The 19917-nt window shown below is 43.2% G+C and overlaps 1 protein-coding gene across 1 annotated transcript in view; it reads left to right on the top strand.

Annotated features, from left to right (window-relative positions):
* The first annotated feature begins 2854 nt into the window (after positions 1-2854).
* Positions 2855-19917, top strand: part of PPIC (peptidylprolyl isomerase C) — a 37710-nt gene continuing 20647 nt past the window's right edge. Inside the window, exon 1 of the mRNA XM_089674843.1 lies at positions 2855-3039. Coding sequence (XP_089530969.1) covers positions 2935-3039 — 105 coding nt within the window. The 5' untranslated portion in view covers positions 2855-2934. The remainder of the gene's footprint in view (positions 3040-19917) is intronic.

Here is a 19917-nt window from a genome sequence, read left to right as displayed (position 1 = left end):
ATAAACACCAATGAGCCAGTGCCACTGGAAGCCATGCATGCCCATGCCATCACACTGCCTCCACCATGTTTTACAGATGACATTGTGTGCTTTGGAACATGAGCTGTCCCAAGCCTTCTCCACACTTTTTTCTTCCCGTCATTCTGGTACAGATTAATCATAGTTTCATCCATCCAAAGAATGCTTTTCCATAACTGCTCTGGCTTTTGTAAATGTTTTTTGGCAAAGTCTAATCCTGGCTTTTCTATTTTTCAGGCTTATGAATGGTTTGCACCTTGTGGTGAACCCTCTGTATTTGCTCTTGTAAAGTCTTCTCTTGATTGTAGACTTTGACAATGATACGCCCACCTCCTGGAGAGTGTCCTTCAATTGTCTGGATGTTGTGAATGGGTTTTTATTTACCATAGAGAGGATCCTGCGATCATCCACTATTGTTGTCTTCATTGGACGTCCATGCCTTTTTATGTTGCTGAGCTCACCAGTACATTCTTCTTTCCTCAGAATGTACCAAACTGTTGATCTGGTAACTCCTAATGTTGCTGCTATCTCTCTGATGGATTTGTTTCATTTTTGAAGCCTTACAATGACCTGATTCACTTGCATGGAGAGCTCCTTTGAATGCATGATGATGTACGTTCACAGCAATAGATTCCAAATGCAAATACCACACTTAGAATCAACTCCAGACCTTTTACCTGCTTAACTGATGAAGAAATAACCAAGGAGTAGCCCACACCTGGCCATGAAACACCTTTTCATTCAATTGTCCAATTACTTTTGGTCCCTTGAAAAAGGGGGGATGGCTAATCTTAAGAGCTGTAATTCGTAAACCCTTCCTCCAATTTGGATGTACATACCCTCAAATTAAACCTGAGTGTGCACTTTCAGCCCATATCCATTATATAACTATAGCTTGAATGTGTTTTGGTAAATACCTGAAAAAAACTAAAATTGCGCCTGTGTCCAAATATATATGGACCTAACTGTATTTCTAAAGGTGCTATTGACAGGAACAACCCATGCAATCAATAAATACAAAGAAACCAAAACAAAGAAGTTCATAAATGACGTTATGTGTAATAAAATGGAATGACACAGGGAAAAAGTAGTGAGCACGCTAACTGAAATTTATTTAATGCTTGGTGCAAAATCCTGTGTCGGTAATGACATCTTCAAGATGCTTCCTGTATGGAGAAACTAGTTGCACGCATTGCTCAGGTGTGATTTTGGCCCATTCTTCCACACAGTCTTCAAATCTTGAAGGTTCCGTGGGCCTCTTCTATGAACTCTGATCTTTAGTTCTCTCCATATATTTTCTGTTGGATTCAAGTCAGGTGATTGACTGGGCCATTCTAGCAGCTTATGTCCACCCTCGTTTCATCTTCATCATCCTGGTGGATGGCAGAAGATGTTTATGAAGAATGTCTTGGTACATTTTTCCATTCATCCTTCCTTCAATGAAATGCAGTTTGCCAGTACCGTATGCTGAAAAACAGCCCCACGCCATGATGTTTCCACCTTTAAACATCACTGCTGGTATGGTGATTTTGGGGTGATGTGCCGTGCCATTTGGCCTCCAAACATGGTGTGTATTATGGCATCCAAAGAGTTCAAATTTTGGTCTCATCTGACCATACTATATCCTCCCAGTATTTCACAGGCTTGTCTAAATGTTGTGCAGTAAACTTTAAACAAATTTCAACATGCTTTTTCTTCAGCAATGGAGTCTTGTGAGGTGAGCGTACGTACAGGCCATGACGGTTGATTGCATTACCCTTTGTTTTCTTTGAAACAATTGTATCTGCTAATTCCAGGTCTTTCTGAAGCTCTCCACAAGTGGTTCTTGGCACATGGACAACTCTTCTGATAACTATTTTCACTCCTCTGTCAGAAACATTGCGAGGAGCACCTGGTCGTGGCCGGTTTATGGTGAAATGTGTTCTTTCCACTTACGGATTATGGCCCCAACAGTGTTCACTGGCCATTCAGAACTATAGAAATCCTTCTGTAATCAATGCCATCAGTATGCTTTGCAACAATAAGGTTGCAAAGGTCTTAAAAGAGCTCTTTGCTCTTACCTATCATGAGATGTTTCTTGCGTGACACCTTGGTACTGAGACACCTTTTCATAGGCCATCAGTTGAGACTTAACCAACTGATATTAATTTGCAGTGACAAGGGGTAGGATTGCTTTTTAATTAATGACAGATTTCAGCTGGTGTCTTGGCTTTTCCATGCCTTTTTTGCTCCTCCCTTTCTTCATGTGTTCAATATTTTTTCCCTTTGTCATTGCATTTTAATACACGTAACATCATTTCTGAATTTACTTGGTTTCTTTGTATGTATGGATTGCATGGGTTGTTACATGTGGTGAAAATTTCATGTCAAAAGCACCTTTAGAAATATATTTCCTGAGAAAACTGGTGACATGTCCAGTACTCATTTTACCTGCTGTATATATATGAACATTTCAGCCTGTAACTGTAAAGAATGGAGTTCGCAGGACCCTGCTTCCAGGAAGTGGACCGTGCTATGGAGGGAGGTCCCCAAGGTCCAGAGCTCTCCCATGTTCTGAGAGGACTAGAAGGACGAATGGTGAATGTGGAGAGCAGTCGGCGTGTGTCCTGGGGTGGAACGTCCTGGCGGTGAGGGGCTCCGCACTTTTACAGTCCATGTGAACGGAAGACATGATAGCGGAGAAGTGTGGAAGATTCCTCCAGCGGTAGCTGTGTGTACGCAGTGTGTGAGATCGCCTCTGGGCGGGGTTCTCACTGGTCACATGACCATCGCTCCGGGATAAGCGGTACAAGTCCAGCTGTATGTGTGGCGGGGCGGTACGGGGGGCGGGGCTATGTAGCGGGACAGTGCAGGCAGAGGAGGGGGATCCCCTCCGGTCATCTGGTGACGTTGCTGCCTGTGTCGGGTGGCGGACAGATGGTGCCGAGGATGTGCCGAGCTCTGCTCCTGCTCTGCCTTACCGTCCAAGCGCTGCCCTCCGCCGAGGCGTACAGGAAGAGGGGACCCGCTGTCACTCACAAGGTACCGGAGATGGGGGGCACTTACCTCTTCCCTGCCAGGCTGCTCATTCCATACACTCAGCGGAGGGTCCTCCTCTCCAGACTTCTACAGGGGATGGGGATCCGTCCGGGATCATTCCATGGGAACGTCTCCTTCATTAAAGGGGAACTCGGAGCAGAACTTCTCAGCTGAGAGCTACAGAGATTGGGGGTCAGCAGGAGAGTGTCTGCACCCCTTACCTGAGCTACACTGAGTGCCAGGGGCTATAGGGACCCCACCTATAGGGATCACTCCATGGGAGACATTGCCCCAATCTATAGGGATCACTCCACAGGGGACATCACCCCAATCTATAGGGAGCACTCCACGGAAGACATCACCCCAATCTATAGGGAGCACTTCACGGGGGACATCGCCCCAATCTATAGGGATCACTCCATGGGAGACATCGCCCCAATCTATAGGGAGCACTTCACGGGGGACATTGCCCCAATCTATAGGGATCACTCCATGGGAGACATCGCCCCAATCTATAGGGATCACTCCACAGGGGACATCACCCCAATCTATAGGGAGCACTCTATGAGGGACATCACCCCTATCTATAGGGAGCACTCCACAAGGGACATCACCCCAATCTATAGGGAGCACTCCACGGGGGACATCGCCCCGATCTATAGGGAGCACTCCACAGGGGACATCACCCCAGTCTATAGGGAGCACTCCATGGGGGACATCACCCCAATCTATAGGGATCACTCTACGAGGGACATCGCCCCGATCTATAGGGAGCACTCCATAGGAGACATCACCCCAATCTATAGGGAGCACTCCATGGGAGACATCACCCCAATCTATAGGGAGCACTCCATGGGAGGTTATAGGGGACATTGCCCCGATCTATAAGGATCACTCCACAGGGGTTATGGGGAACATTGCCCCGATCTAAAGGGAGCACTCCACAGGGGTTATGGGGAACATTGCCTCGATATATAGGGATCGCTCCATGGGGGGTTATAGGGGACATTGCCCCGATCTATAGGGATCACTCCACGGGGGTTATGGGGAACATTGCCCTGATCTATAGGGAGCACTCCACAGGGGTTGTAGGGAACATTGCCCTGATCTATAGGGAGCACTCCACAGGGGTTGTAGGGAACATTGCCTCGATCTATAGGGATCACTCATCTGGGTTTATAGGGAACATTGCTCCAATCTATAGGGAGCACTCCACGGGGGGTTATAGGCAACATTGCCCTGATCTATAGGGATCACTCCACAGGGGGTTATAGGGGACATTGCCTCGATCTATAGGGATCACCCCATGGGGGTTATGGGGAACATTACCTCGATCTATAGGGAGCACTCCACGGTAGTTATAGGGAACATTGCCTCAATCTATAGGGAGCACGCCACGGGGGTTATAGGGAACATTGCTCCAGTCTATAGGGAGCACTCCACGGGGCTTATAGGGAACATTGCCCTGATCCATAGGGAGAACTCCATTGGGGTTATAGGGAACATTGCCCGGATCTATAGGGATCACTCCTCTGGGGTTATAGGGAACATTGCCCCGATCTATAGGGATCGCTCCATGGGGGTTATAGGGATCATTGCCCCGATCTATAGGAGGCACTCCACGGTGTTATAGGGACCATTGCCCCGATCTGTAGGGAACACTCCATGGGTGTTATAGTGATCATTGCCCCGATCTATAGGGAGTGCTCCACGGGGCTTTTCAGGAACATTGCCTTGATCTATAGGGAGCACTCCATGCAGGTTATAGGGAACATTGCCCCGATCTATAGGGAGCACATCTCAGGATTTATAGGGAACATTGCCCCGATCTATAGGGAGCATGTCCTGGGATTTATAGGGAGCATGCCCCAGGGTTTTTAGTGAACATTGCCTTGATCTATAGAGTGGTTTCCCCAGGATTTACAGGGCACATTGCCCCAATCTATAGGGAGCACATGCCGGGATTTATAGGGAACTTTGCCCCGATCGATAGGGAGTATGCCCCGGGGGTTTATAGATAACATGGCCCCAATCTATAGGGAGCACACCCCAGGACTTATGAGGAACATTGCTCCGATCTATAGGGAGCACTAACTGGGATTTATAGGGAACATTGCCCCGATCTATAGGGAGCACACCCCAGGATTTATAGGTAACATTATCTCGATCTATAGGAAGCACTCCCTGGAATTTATAGGGAACATTGCCACGATTTATAGGGAGCACATCTCGGGATTTATAGGGAAGTTTGCCCCGATCTGTAGGGAGCACATGCCGGGATTTATAGGGAACTTTGCCCCGATCTATTGGGAGTATGCCCCGGGGTTTATAGATAACACTGCCCCAATCTATAGGGAGCACACCCCAGGACTTATAGGGAACATTGCTTCGATCTATAGGGAGCACTCCCTGGGATTCATAGGGAACATTGCCCCGATCTATATGGAGCATATCTCAGGATTTATAGGGAACATTGCCCCAGTCTCGGGAGCACATCTCGGGATTTATAGGGAACTTTACCCCGATCTATAGGGAGCACACTCCAGGATTTATAGGGAACTTTGCCCTGATCTATAGGGAGTATTCCCCGGGGGGTTTATAGATAACACTGCCACAATCTATAGGGAGCACATCCCAGGACTTATAGGGAACTTTGCCCCGATCTATAGGGAACATGTCCTGGGATTTATAGGGAGCATGCCCCAGGGGTTATAGGGAACATTGCCCCAATCTATAGGGGGCACACCCTGGAGTTATAGGGAACATTGTCCTGATCTATAAAGTGCACTCCCCAGGATTTACAGGGCACATTGCATTGATCTATACGTAGCACATCCCTGGATTTATAGGAAACTTTACTCCGATCTATAAGCACGCTCCAGGATTTATAGGGAGTATGCCCCGGGGGTTTATAGATAACACTGCACCAATCTATAGGGAGCACATCCCAGGAATTATAGGGAACTTTGCCCCGATCTATAGGGAGCATATCCTGGGATTTATAGGGAGCATACCCCAGGGTTTATACATAACATTGCCCCAATCTATAGGGAGCACACTCCAGGACTTATAGGGGACATTGCTCCGATCTATAGGGAGCACTCCCTGGGATTTATGGGGAACCTTGCCGCGATCTATAGGGAGCATATCTCAGGATTTATAGGGAACTTTACCCCGATCTATAGGGAGTATGCCCCGGGGGTTTATAGATAACACTGCCACAATCTATAGGGAGCACATCCTAGGACTTATAGGGAACATTGCCCCGTTGTATAGGGAGCACATCTTGGGATTTATAGGGAACTTTGCCCCGATCTATAGGGAGCATGCCCCAGGGTTTATAGGAAACATTGCCCTGATCTATAGAGTGCACTCACCAGGATTTACAGGGCACATTGCACTGATCTATAGGGAGCACTCCCCGGGGTTTATAGGGAACATTACCCCAATCGATAGGGAGCATGTGCTGGGATTTATAGGGAGCATGCCCCAGGGTTTATAGGGAACATTGCCCCGATCTATAGGGGGCACACCCTGGCGTTTATAGGGAACATTGTCCTGATCTATAAAGTGCACTTCCCAGGATTTACAGGGCACATTGCCCCAATCTATAGGGAGCACATCTCTGGATTTATAGGGAACTTTGCCCCAATCTATAGGGAGCACATGCCGGGACTTATAGGGAACTTTGCCCCAATCTATAGGGCGTATGCCCCACGGATGTATAGATAACATTGTCCCAATCTATAGGGAGCACACCCTAGGACTTATAAGGAACATTGTCCTGATCTATAGGGAGCACTCCCTGGGATTTATAGGGAACATTGCCCCGATCTATAGGGAGCACATCTCAGGATTTATAGGGAACATTGCCCTGATCTATAGGGAGCACATCCCAAGATTTATAGGAAACTTTGCCCCAATCTATAGGGAGCACTCCCCGGGGTTTATAGGTAACATTGCCCCTATCTATAGGATGCACGCTCCAGGATGTGTAGGGAACATTACCCCAATCTATAGGGAGCACACCGCAGGATTTATAGGAAACATTGTCTTGATCTATAGGAAGCACTCCCTGGAATTTATAGGGAACATTGCCCCGATCTATAGGAAGCACACTCTAGGATTTAAGAGGAACACTGCCCTGATCTATAGGAAGCACGCTCTAGGATTTATAGGGAACATTGCCCCAATCTATAGGAAGCATGCCCCAAGATTTATAGGGAACATTGACCCGATCTATAGGGAGCAACCCCTAGAATGTATAGGGTAGATTGCTCCAATCTATAGGGAAGAACTCCATGATTTATAGGGAATCTCCCCTAGATTTTATGAAACACATCCTAGAATTTATGAGGAACATACCCTGGGATTTAGAGGGATCAAACCCTGAAATTTTGAGAAAATGCGCCTTGGAATTTATGAAGAACATACCCTGGAATTCAGAGGGAACACTTCATAGAATTTATGGGGAACATGCCCTGGAATTTATGGAACACATCTTTTAGGGAACAATCCCTGGAATTTATAAGGAAAGAAACCCAGAATGTATAGGGAATATATCCTAAAAGTTATAATGAATGCACCTTGAGAATTATAGGTAACATACCCTAGAATTTATAGGGAACGACCCTCAGAACCTTTAGGGACATACTCCAGATGTTATAGGGAACAAAACCCAAAAATGTATTGAGAAGACAGCCCAGTATTTATAGGGACCACAAACTAATATTTATAGTAAACATACCCCAGAACAGGGGCGGACTAACCATTTGGAAACTCGGGCACTGCCCGAGGGCCCGGGGTCAGTAGGGGGCCCCATGAGATGCCCCTGGTACTGTTTTCATAGGCTTTTTGAGTTTGGGCAAGGGCACAGGGGCCCCATGAAACCCTATTGCCCGAGGCCCCATGAGTTGTCAGTCCACCCCTGCCCCAGAATCTATAGGGAACAAACCCCTGGATTTATAGGGATTACAAGCTGAAATTTATGGATAAAACACCCCACAATTGTAAGGGGCACTGTCTAAAAATGATAGGGAACAAACTCTGGAATTTAGAGGGAACACATCCTAAAAATTATAAGGAATGAACTCTGGAATTTAGTGGGAACACATGCCAGAATTTTAAAAGAGATGTTCAGGAATTTAAAAGACAATCATACCTAGTTGGATACTGCATCTGTACACCACTGGCTCTAAGACTGAAAGTTCTTGGTCTTCAGTCTGCAGAGAGCTGGTGACTGTCAGTCTCTCTGCTCTGCCCCTCCAGCACTCACTGGAGCGCTGGGCTGTGGAGGGGGCAGGAGTGGCTGATTCATGCTCTCAGTGGCTTGCTGAGAGGCTGAACCATCTGCTGGCCCAGGCATCTGGGTGGATGCAGACCGTAAAGTCGGCATCGTTCCAGAGCCTGGAAACAGGTCAAAGAAATGCAGAACGAAGTGCACTACTATGACACATAGGAGAAATATAGCAAAAAGAGCTTTGGCCATACTTCTCCTTTAAGGGAACATATCCTGGCATTTAGTAGGAACAAACCATGGAATTTACGGGGAACAAACCTGTGAATTTTAGGGGAACGCTTCCTAAAATATATAGGAAACAAACCCCAAAATTTAAAGGGAACTAACCCCCAGAATTTAGAGGGAACAAAACTTGGAATTTATGGAGAAAACAACACAGAAATTAGAGGGAACATACCCCATACTTTATATGGAACACACACCAGGATATATAGGGAGCATACCCTGAAAGTTATATGAAACATACTTCAGGATTTATATGACACATACCCTGGAATTTGTAGAAAACACATCCTAGAATTTATAGGTACCTTACCCTAGAATTTATAGGTACCTTACCCTAGAATTTATAGGTGCCTTACCCTAGAATTTATAGGTGCCTTACCCTAGAATTTATAGGTGCCTTACCCTAGAATTTATAGGTGCCTTACCCTAGAATTTATAGCAAACATAACTCAAAGTTTAAATGGGACAAACAACGGAATATACAGGGAACACATTCCAGAATTTATAGGGAATACACTTTGGAATTTATAGGGAACATTCGCCAAAACTTATAGTACTATAGTACACCCCTAGAATTTGTAGGGAACAGACTCTAGAATTTATGAGGACACCCAAGAATAAATAGGGAACATACCCTTGAATTTATAGGGACCATATCCCAGAATTTGTAGGAAAAACTCCCCAGCATTTATAATAAACACCTGCATTTTTTAGGGGAAATACTCCAGCATTTATAACCACATAGGAAAATACCCCAAAAATTATAGGGAACATACTTCGGCATTTAAAGGGAACATATCCCGGAATTAATAGGGGGCATACATCACCCTTTATGGGAGCATGCTACAGAATTTATAGGGAACATATCCCACATTTCTAGCCCATTGGAACATACTGAGCATCTAAAGTCTCATTGGTAACTCTGGCAAAGTGGTTAAATAAAAATTTGTAAAAATCCTTTTTCCACGAACACTCAGGAAGACTGACAAATACAGATTACAGAGAAGATTAGTTGAAATAATCAGTTAAAGTATATGTGAACATTATAGTTTTGATGAGCTCAGCTGTAGTTCAGGCATGCTCTATTTGTGTGATCGTCAGTGTTAAAAAAAAAACAAAACAGTGATAAATAAATTTTTCCCTGAAGTACTCCGCATTTAGCTGACCACCATACGCCTTTCTTGTGTCTGCAGAGTCAGGGATACGCCTTTCCTGTGTCCCCTATCAGGTTCAGAACTTCAAGTTCCAGGGCCCATTGTGGCATTTACCTGTTAAACGTTGGCTTTGCACACTACATCCTCTAGCCTTAAGGGGGTGACTTTGGGAACTGAAGACATGCCATGCATAGGTGTGGTATCTGATAGCTGCAATGCAAAATATTTGATTGGGTGACAAAGCCATAATATACTTTATCCACTTCAATACCGGGCAATTATGCCCCCTTCCTGCCCAGGCCAATTTTCAGCTTTCAGCGCTGTCGCACTTTGACAATCGCGCGGTCAATAACACTGTATCCATATTACATTTTTATAATTTTTTTTCACACAAATAGAGCTTTCTTTTGGTGGTATTTAATCACCACTGAGTTTTTTATTTTTTGCTAAATAAAACAAAATCATATGAAACTTTTGAAAAAAAATGCACTTTTCTTCGTTTCTGTTATAAAGGTTTGCAAATAAATAAAATTTCTTCATAAATTTAGGTCAAAATGTATTCTGCTACATTTATTTGGTGAAAATAATAAAAATAATAATGCTAATTTAATTATTTTTTTTTTTCTTCAAATTTTTCTATTTTTTTTATTTTTTACTACATTTTTCTTTTTTTACTATTTTTTTTTTCAACACAATACAATGTTACCATAGTAACATTGAACTACTCTGGGCAAGTGATCAGGATTTTTCTTATTTTTTAACACAAGTTTGCGAATACCAATGTATTTACCGGCAATTGATATTTGCAATCATTGTTACTGAATGAAAGTGATTCATTCAGTCTTTTGTTGTGATTAGTTGTGATTGGGCAAAGCTGATCGCAGGATACAGATGGTCTGTGAGTGGCCCTGTCTGTAGCATGTGACTGCTTTGACCAATCACAGCTAACAACACAATTACAGTCAGGTCCATAAATATTGGGACATCGACACAATTCTAACATTTTTGGCTCTATACACCACCACAATGGATTTGAAATGTAACAAACAAGATGTGCTTTAACTGCAGACTGTCAGCTTTAATTTGAGGGTATTTACATCCAAATCAGGTGAACGGTGTAGGAATTACAACAGTTTGCATATGTGCCTCCCACTTGTTAAGAGACCATAAGTAATGGGACAGAATAATAATCATAAATCAAACTTTCACTTTTTAATACTTGGTTGCAAATCCTTTGCAGTCAATTACAGCCTGAAGTGTGGAACGCATAGACATCACCAGATGCTGGGTTTCATCCCTGGTGATGCTCTGTCAGGCCTCTACTGCAACTGTCTTCAGTTCCTGCTTGTTCTTGGGGCATTTTCCCTTCAGTTTTGTCTTCAGCAAGTGAAATGCATGCTCAATCGGATTCAGGTCAGGTGATTGACTTGGCCATTGCATAACATTCCACTTCTTTCCCTTAAAAAACTCTTTGGTTGCTTTTGCAGTATGCTTTGGGTCATTGTTCATCTGCACTGTGAAGCGGCATCCAATGAGTTCTGAAGCATTTGGCTGAATATGAGCAGATAATATTGCCCGAAACACTTCAGAATTCATCCTGCTGCTTTTGTCAGCAGTCACATCATCAATAAATACAAGAGGACCAGTTCCATTGGCAGCCATACATGCCCACGCCATGACACTACCACCACCATGCTTCACTGATGAGGTTGTATGCTTAGGATCATGAGTAGTTCCTTTCCTTCTCCATACTCTTCTCTTCCCATCACTCTGGTACAAGTTGATCTTGGTCTCATCTGTCCATAGGATGTTGTTCCAGAACTGTGAAGGCTTTTTTAGATGTCGTTTGGCAAACTCTAATCTGGCCTTCCTGTTTTTGAGGCTCACCAATGGTTTCCATCTTGTGGTGAACCCTCTGTATTCACTCTGGTGAAGTTTTCTCTTGATTGTTGACTTTGACACACATACACCTACCTCCTGGAGAGTGTTCTTGATCTGGCCAACTGTTGTGAAGGGTGTTTTCTTCACCAGGGAAAGAATTCTTCGATCATCCACCACAGTTGTTTTCCATGGTCTTCCGGGTCTTTTGGTGTTGCTGAGCTCACCGGTGCGTTACTTCTTTTTAAGAATGTTCCAAACAGTTGTTTTGGCCACGCCTAATGTTTTTGCTATCTCTCTGATGGGTTTGTTTTGTTTTTTCAGCCTAATGATGGCTTGCTTCACTGATAGTGACAGCTCTTTGGATCTCATCTTGAGAGTTGACAGCAACAGATTCCAAATGCAAATAGCACACTTGAAATGAACTCTGGACCATCTGCTCATTGTAATTGGGATAATGAGGAAATAACACACACCTGGCCATGGAACAGCTGAGAAGCCAATTGTCCCATTACTTATGGTCCCTTAACAAGTGGGAGTCACATATGCAAACTGTTGTAATTCCTACACCGTTCACCTGATTTGAATGTAAATACCCTCAAATTAAAGCTGACAGTCTGAAGTTAAAGCTTATCTTCTTTGTTTCATTTCAAATCCTTTGTGGTGGTGTATAGAGCCAAAAATGTTAGAATTGTGTCAATGTCCCAATATTTATGGACCTGACTGTATATACAATGGATGGCATGGCAGGAAGCCATCCATTGTATACAATTGACGTGATCTGCTGTGATTGGTCACTGCAGTCACATGACACTGGCAACAGGCCGGTGTAGTGATATGTCACAGCCGATGACAGATCGCGCCACTGCACGGCCCTGCGGCTGCGTGAGCGACTCATTTTGACAGGATGTCATATGACGCCCAGTCACAACGGCGAGTGACCCGCCCGGCATTCATTCTGCTATAGGCCGGGCGGGAAGGTGTTAGCCACACAAACAGCACTGGCCAATAGTTTTGAGTATGACACGTTAATTTTCACAAAATCTGCTGCCTCATTTTTTATGGTTGCAATTTACATGTACTCCAGAATGTTATGAAGAGTGATCAGATGAATTGCAATTAATTGCAAAGTCTCTCTTTGTCATGAAAAAACGTAATCCCCCAAAAAGGACCACAAAAAGGACCAGCTGACGTCATGTCAGAAATTCTCTTGTTAACACAGGTGTCAGTGTTGACGAGGACAAGGCTGGAGATCACTCTGTCATGCTGAGTTAGAATAACAGACTGGAAGCTTTAAAAGGAGGGCAGGGCTTAAAATCATTGTTCTTCCTCTCTGTTAACCATGGTTACCTGCAAGGAAACACGTGCAGTCATCATTGCTTGCACTAAAAGGAATTCACAGGCAAAGATATTCTACTAAGATTGCATCTAAATAAACCATTTAGGGGATCATCAAGAACTTAAAGAAGAGATGTTCAGTTGTTGTGAAGAAGGCTTCAGGGCACCCAAGAAGGTCCAGCAGGACTGTCTTTAACCATTTGACACCTGGCCAATAGCTGTATGGCGTCCGGAAAAATGCACTAGCTTTCCGGGAGGCCGCCATATGGTGCACTCCCGCACATGCACAGTTTCACGCTTGCAGAGCCGCGGAGCGGCCAATGACAGATATGAGTATCGGCCCCATTGCAGGTACCATGTGACCTGCTGTGACCAATCACAGCAGGTCACATGACAGTTGTATACAATGGATGGCTTCATTCATGCCATCCATTGTATACTAGTGTGTGTAGCTGTGAATAGTCACAGCTAATCACATGCACATGTCATGTGATTAGCTGTGGCCAAATCAAAGCTAAGCACAAAAAAAAAAACCCTGAATGAATCGATGTCATTCAAAAAAAAAAACGAAAAAAATTTAATAAAAAAGTTCAAATAATAAAAAAAAAAAAAATATATATATATATTTTCACACTGTCACCAGTCAGTGTCCCTGATCACCGCCATGCCAGTTATATGATGACGCTGTACTGCACTGGTGACAATATGTAAAAAGAAAATAGTGAAAACAATTTTTTTTATTTTTTCATTTTCCGAAAAATTATGACAAAAAAAATACAACTTCAAAAAAGTCGCCATGCCTCTTATGAAGTACGTCGCACTGTCTACTTTGCAAAAAGGGGTCATTTGGGGGATATCTGTACTGTTCTGACATTCTCGGACCTCAAGAAATTAGATTAGCCGTCAGTACTTCAGGATTGATCAATTTTCAGATCTATACCATAGTTTGTGAACTCTATAACTTTCCTACAAACTAAAAAATACATCCTAATTTGGGTTATTTTCAGCAAAGACATGTAGTAGAATACATCTCGGCCTAAATTTATGAAATACAATTATTTATTTGCAAACTTTTATAACAGAAACAAAGAAAAACTTGTTTTTTTTTCAAAATGTTCGGTCTTTTTTTGTTAATTTAGCAAAAAATAAAACCCCCAGCGATGATTAAATACCACCAAAAGAAAGCTCTAGTTGTGTGAAGAAAATGATAACATTTTAGTTTGGGTACAATATTGTATGATCGCGCAATTGTCATTCAAAGTGTGAGAGCGCTGAAACCTGAAAAATGGCCTGGGCAGGAAGGGGGTAAAATGCCCGGTATTGAATTGGTTAAAGTTGATTCAGCTGCGGCATCAGGACACCACCAATGCAGAGTTTCAGGAATGGCAGCAGGCAGGTGTGAGTACATCTGCACACACAGTGAGGGGAAGACTTTTGGAGGATTGCCTGGTGTTAAGAAGAGCAGCAAAGAAGCTACTTCTCTCAAGAAAAAACATCAGGGACAGACAGATATACTGCAAGAGGTACAGGGATTGGACTGATGAGGACTGGGGTAAAGTCATTTTCTCTGATGAATCCCCTTTCTGATTGTTTGGGACATCCAGAAAAAACCTTGTCAGTGGAAGAAAAGGTGAGAACTACCATTAGTCCTGTGTCATGCCAACAGTAAAGCATCCTGAGACCATTCATGTGTGGGGTTGCTTCTCAGCCGAGGGAGTGAGCTCACTCACAATTTTGCCTAAGAACACAGCCAAGAATAAAGAATGGTACAAAAATATCCTCCGAGAGCAACTTCTCTTGACCATCCAAGAACAGTTTGGTGACGAACAATGCCTTTTCCAGCATGATGGAGCACCTTGCTATAAGGCAAAGTGATCACTGAGTGGCTTGGGGAACAAAACATCGCAATTTTGGGTCCATGGCCAGGAAACTCCCCAAACCTTAATCCCATTGAGAACTCCTCAAGAGGCGGATGAACAAAACCCCCCCACAAATTTTGACAAACTCCAAGCATTTATTATGCAAGAATGGGCTGCCATTAGTCAGGATGTGGCTCAGAAGTTGATTGACAAGCATGCCAGGGTGAATTGCAAAGGTTTTGGGAAAAAAAAGAAGGGTCAACATTGCAAATATTGACTCTTTGCAGAAACTTAACCACTTGCCGCCCTGCCACTGTAGAAATACGGTGGCAGGGCAGCACTGGCAGGCAAAACCACGTTTTAAAATGCGTGTTTTGTAAACAGGGGGCGCACGCGAGGCGCGCCGCCACCCTATCTGTCCCGCCGATTACTGCTGTGGATGTCAGTCGTCTTTCCCGGCGATCGGCGGGAAAACCGTGACAGACAGCACAGCTGAAGTAGCTGTGCTGTCTGTCACTTCCCTGACAGCTCGAGGACGACCTGATCGAGAAAGAAGAGTTTCTCTCTCTCGATCAGCCTGTCCCCATCCAGCACACACCCCTGCCCCCTAGTAAAACACTCCCTTCACTCAGATAACCCTTCCCTGCAAAATAAAGTTAACCCCTTCCTCCCCAGTGCCATTAGTACAGTGTCAGTGGGTTTTTTTTGCACTGAACACTGTATTAGTGTTTTTGGGGATGTCAGTGACCCCAAGTCAGTAGCCCCCAATGTCAGAATGTCCGCCGCAGTCCCGCCATAAGGCGCTGTTCGCTGCCATAAGTCACTGATCGCCGCCATAATTCGCTGATCGCCGCCATTATTAGTATAAAAAAAAACCTCAAAATCCCAGTATCTTTCCCGCCATTTGTAAAAGCTATAACTTTCACGTAAACCAATTAATTTACACGTATTGGGTTTTTTTTTAGCAAAGACATGTCGCAGAATGCATTTTGGCAGAAATTTATGACTAAATTTGATTTTTACATTTTTTTTTTACTGGACATGTTTTATAGCAAAAAGTCCAAAATATTGTTTTTTTTTTTCTCAAAATTGTCAGCCTTTTTTTCATAGTGCAAAAAATAAAAACCGCACAGGCAATCAAATACCACCAAAATAAAGCTCAATTTGTGGGGAAAAAAGGATATAAATTTCATTTATGTACCGTATTGCATGACCGCGCAATTGTCCGTTAAACTAGCGCAGCGCTGTATAGCAGAAAAATGGCGTAAATTGCAGTATTTATACCATAGTTTGTAGACGCTATAACTTCCACACAAAGCAATCAATATACACTCATTGGGATTTTTTTTACCAAAAACATGTAGCAGAATACATTTTGGCCTAAATTTATAACCAACTTTGAGTTTACTATATATTTTTTATAGCTGAAAGTAAAAAATATTGTTTTTCTTCAAAATTTTTGGCTTTTTTTTGTTTATAGCATGAAAAATAAAAAGCACACAGGTGATCAAATTACACCGAAAGAAAGCTCTATTTGTGTGAAAAAAGGACATAAATTTTGTTTGGGTGCAGCATTGCATTACCGCGCAATTATCAGTTGAATTAGAGTTGCAAAAAGAGGCCTGGTCATTAAAGGGGGTAAATCCTCTGGAGGTCAAGTGGTTAATGTAATTGTCAATAACAGCCTTTGACACTTATGGAATGCTTGTAATTATACTTCAGTATACCATAGTGATATCTGACAAAAAGAACCAAAAACACTGAAGCAGCAGACTTTGTGAAATGTAATATTTGTGTCATTCTGAAAACTTTTGACCAGGGAGGTAAGTATTTGTGGAATTCTTGCACATTCCAGTGTTCATTGGTTGCCTGTACATTAGTCAATGACTTTACATTAGTCCATGTAAGGCAGCCCATAAAAGCTTATGAAGGTGACTAGCCTTGGCACACTACTGCTTTTAATATATAAAGAGAGGAACACTGCAGATCTGCTGATTGGTGGAAGCTGTCGTCTTGTCTCTGCATTCTTTTACTAACCCTAGGTGTTGGGAAGACCGTAAAGGCCTTTACTAAAATGTTATCTTTATTGTAATTGGCTCAGTACACATGAATGATGAAAGTGGTCACTGCATTGTGATTGAAGTGGCCCTTTGATGCTGCAGGCACATGTGCAATGGTCTAGTGTAAAATGTCCTTTTATTTTTTAAAATCAAAGTGTTACATTGTGTAAAACATAAAGCAAGGGGATCTCTGGGCAGGGTAAATAATGAAAACAAAGTTTTAACATCATTTGAAAAATAACGAGGAAGTTTGCCAAAAGTGGCATCGTCATGGGATTTCTTTGTTACAAAATTAGCTGTCACACCGAGGTTAAATGCTTGTACACAAAACAGAGCTACCTAACCTGACTCGTACAGTCACACTTAGAAAGAAGTCAACTTTAATCATAGCAATGTTATGATTATAAACGTAATTGATTTTTGTGGGGGGGGGGGGTTCTTTTTACACATTTTTTTAATTTAAAGTGTTAGCAAACCCAGGTCCCTACATTCACTATATCTGATCTCCCACAGTACACACAACATGGCAATGCAACTATTTTTTAGTAAATATGAACTGCTAAATAACTTTTCTCATCCGAAGTCAGAGCACTGGTTAAAAGCTTGTAGGAGGAGTTTTCATTCTTCCCTGATTCATTCTCCCCTAATTGTCCTATGAGGCTGCACGACCCCTAACCCTCTGTCTGGACAATGCTGATTGGCCCTGTGCTGATAACATGCACTCTTCCCAAAAAAAAACGCTTTAGCAATACACACCAAACTGAGCATGTGCAGCTTGCCCCCAAAGCTCTGTTCTATCAGCAAGTGGATTGGGGACAGCAGAAAAAGTGGAGGATCAGAGAAGACAGGATCAAACATCCTTTTTACACAATGCAGAGGATTAACCCCTTAGTTTCCACAGTGAATATAACAGGCATGCTTTCCTGCATATGCAGACTGATTTTATTGTTTTGGGGGTTAGTAACACTTTAAGAAAAGGAAAGTGAACTATGTATGGAATATTTGGAAATGTTAATTGTGCCAAAGTAGTACCTGGAAAATGTACCCTTTGTCTTGAATTCCTCCTGAAAAATAACAGTACATTTCCAGAGGCGTGGAGATTTTTTAAAAAAATACTTGTCCGGGGACTAAATCAGGACCCCAATCTATTTGTCCCTCATGACAATCTACTTGTCCAGATAAAAAAAAAAAAAAAAATAACCAAAACCGTATTTAAATTGGAGATGATTTTAGGAATGTCTGGGGCTTTTAAAAACAAAAGGGGCTTTATGGCGACTTAAGCTTTTAAAATTGTTAACATTGTGCTGTTTATCTCCTCCTCCACTCCCTGCCTGTCTCCACCACCGCACCCGGGGACTAGCAGGGAGGGGAGAGATCTTGAAGTAAAATGTGCACCGATTGGGTGCTTGTCAGGAAAGGGGAGTGTTGGGTTTATCCTTCATCCCTTTCGCTGCGTTTTTTGCACAAGTTTAAAAAATTATTTTAGGTCTGAAGATTACATAAAACCCCCAAACATGATATATTTTCTGAAAGCAGAGACCCTAGAGAATAAAATAGCGGTAGTTCCCATTTTTTTATGTTGCATGATATTACCGCAAAATTTCAGTAAAAAATACAATTAAGTTAATTTTAGGACACAAAAAAGCAATAAATTACCCTATTTTTTGGTAAAATATAAAAGAAGGTTGCATCGAGTAAATATATATCCAAATTGTCAAACCTTAAATTTTGTTTGTGCTCGTGAAATGGCGACAAACTTCAGTACCCTATATTTTCTATAGGCGACACTTTTAAAGCTCCTTATAGGTCATCAGTTTAACGTTACAGAGGAGATCTGGTGCTAGAATGTTCACTCTCATTTGGCAATATGTAATGTGTATCGCAATCGACGACGTTATGCGTATACTTTTACATTTGTATGTGGGGGTGGGGGGGCCTGCATTTTTTTTTTTTTGGGGGGGGGGGATGTTATGTGCTTGGGTGTAACTTTAATTTTTTACAATGATTTTTGGTGACAGGTTCTCTTTATTGAGACATCCAAGGTATAAAAGACCCTGCATGTCTCCCTTGTGTTCGACTGAATGTCACACATCGCATTTCCCAGCCTTGATGGCCAGGTAACTGTAATGGGGACCCGGAGTGACATCAGAACGTCACTTCTGGGTCAGGACAAGAACAGGACAAGAACGGGAGGGGAGCGGACGTGTCTGCTTTCCTCCCTCCGCTTTAGCTGACGGCAGTGAACAGGTCCTGGGCCCGCAGATGGGCAAGCAGGGCCCTGGAGACATAGCCAGGGGGGAGGTTTACACTGGGGGGGGGTGAGGCTGGCACTGTGTCGAAGCAATTGGCAGTAGTGCTGCCGCCCGAATGCTTCCACCTGACAGGTGATGTTGACTTTGTATCGCCTGACGCCCAGGACATGTACTTCCGGGCACCGGACAGGTAGTTTTTTTTTTTTTTCAACCTTCAGCCCTGCTGCGGGCAAGCAGCAGGGCTGAAGGTTGAAAAAAAACTACCTGCGGCTTCCGGAACTACACGTGTCGGGCGATACAAAATCAATATCCCTGATTTCTTTGTATGTGAGTGTGCCTACAGACTCACTGCTGTTTATTTGCAGTGTGAGATCTAGGGCACTGCTGCCACTTGCTGCTAATCTCAGTTGATTTGGAGTAAGATTCGATGATGTTACTACTGTGCTACATGCTGGAGGTTCTGACAAAGGAAGCAAGGCCCTGCCTCCACCAACATGGCTGCTTCCACCCAGAGACCATGCAGAACAAGGCATGGTAAGTCAGTAATGGGATAAGGTCGGCAGCAGTGAGCCCATGGGCCCTTTTCCCTTTTTTGAGCACAGCTTCCAGAATTTTGTTTAAAGTGTGTTTATAGCCATTTTTTATTTTTATTTTGTGATAGAGTAGGGAAGAGATAAAACCCCTGCCAGATTATTGATTTATCATTATCTGTATACCATTGTGGGTAATTCTCTTCCCTTCCTGTCCCAGGGATTAACCACACAGGAAAATACTGCAACATTTATAGGGAACATACTTTAGCATTTATAAGAAACA

This window comes from Staurois parvus, unplaced genomic scaffold (genome assembly GCF_062004578.1).
Source record: "Staurois parvus isolate SC_StPar_1 unplaced genomic scaffold, SC_StPar_1.0 ptg000004l, whole genome shotgun sequence".
NCBI classification, from domain to species: Eukaryota; Metazoa; Chordata; class Amphibia; order Anura; family Ranidae; genus Staurois; species Staurois parvus.
The sequence above is the reverse complement of the archived record's forward strand: the minus strand, read 5'-3'. Positions and strand labels throughout refer to the sequence as shown.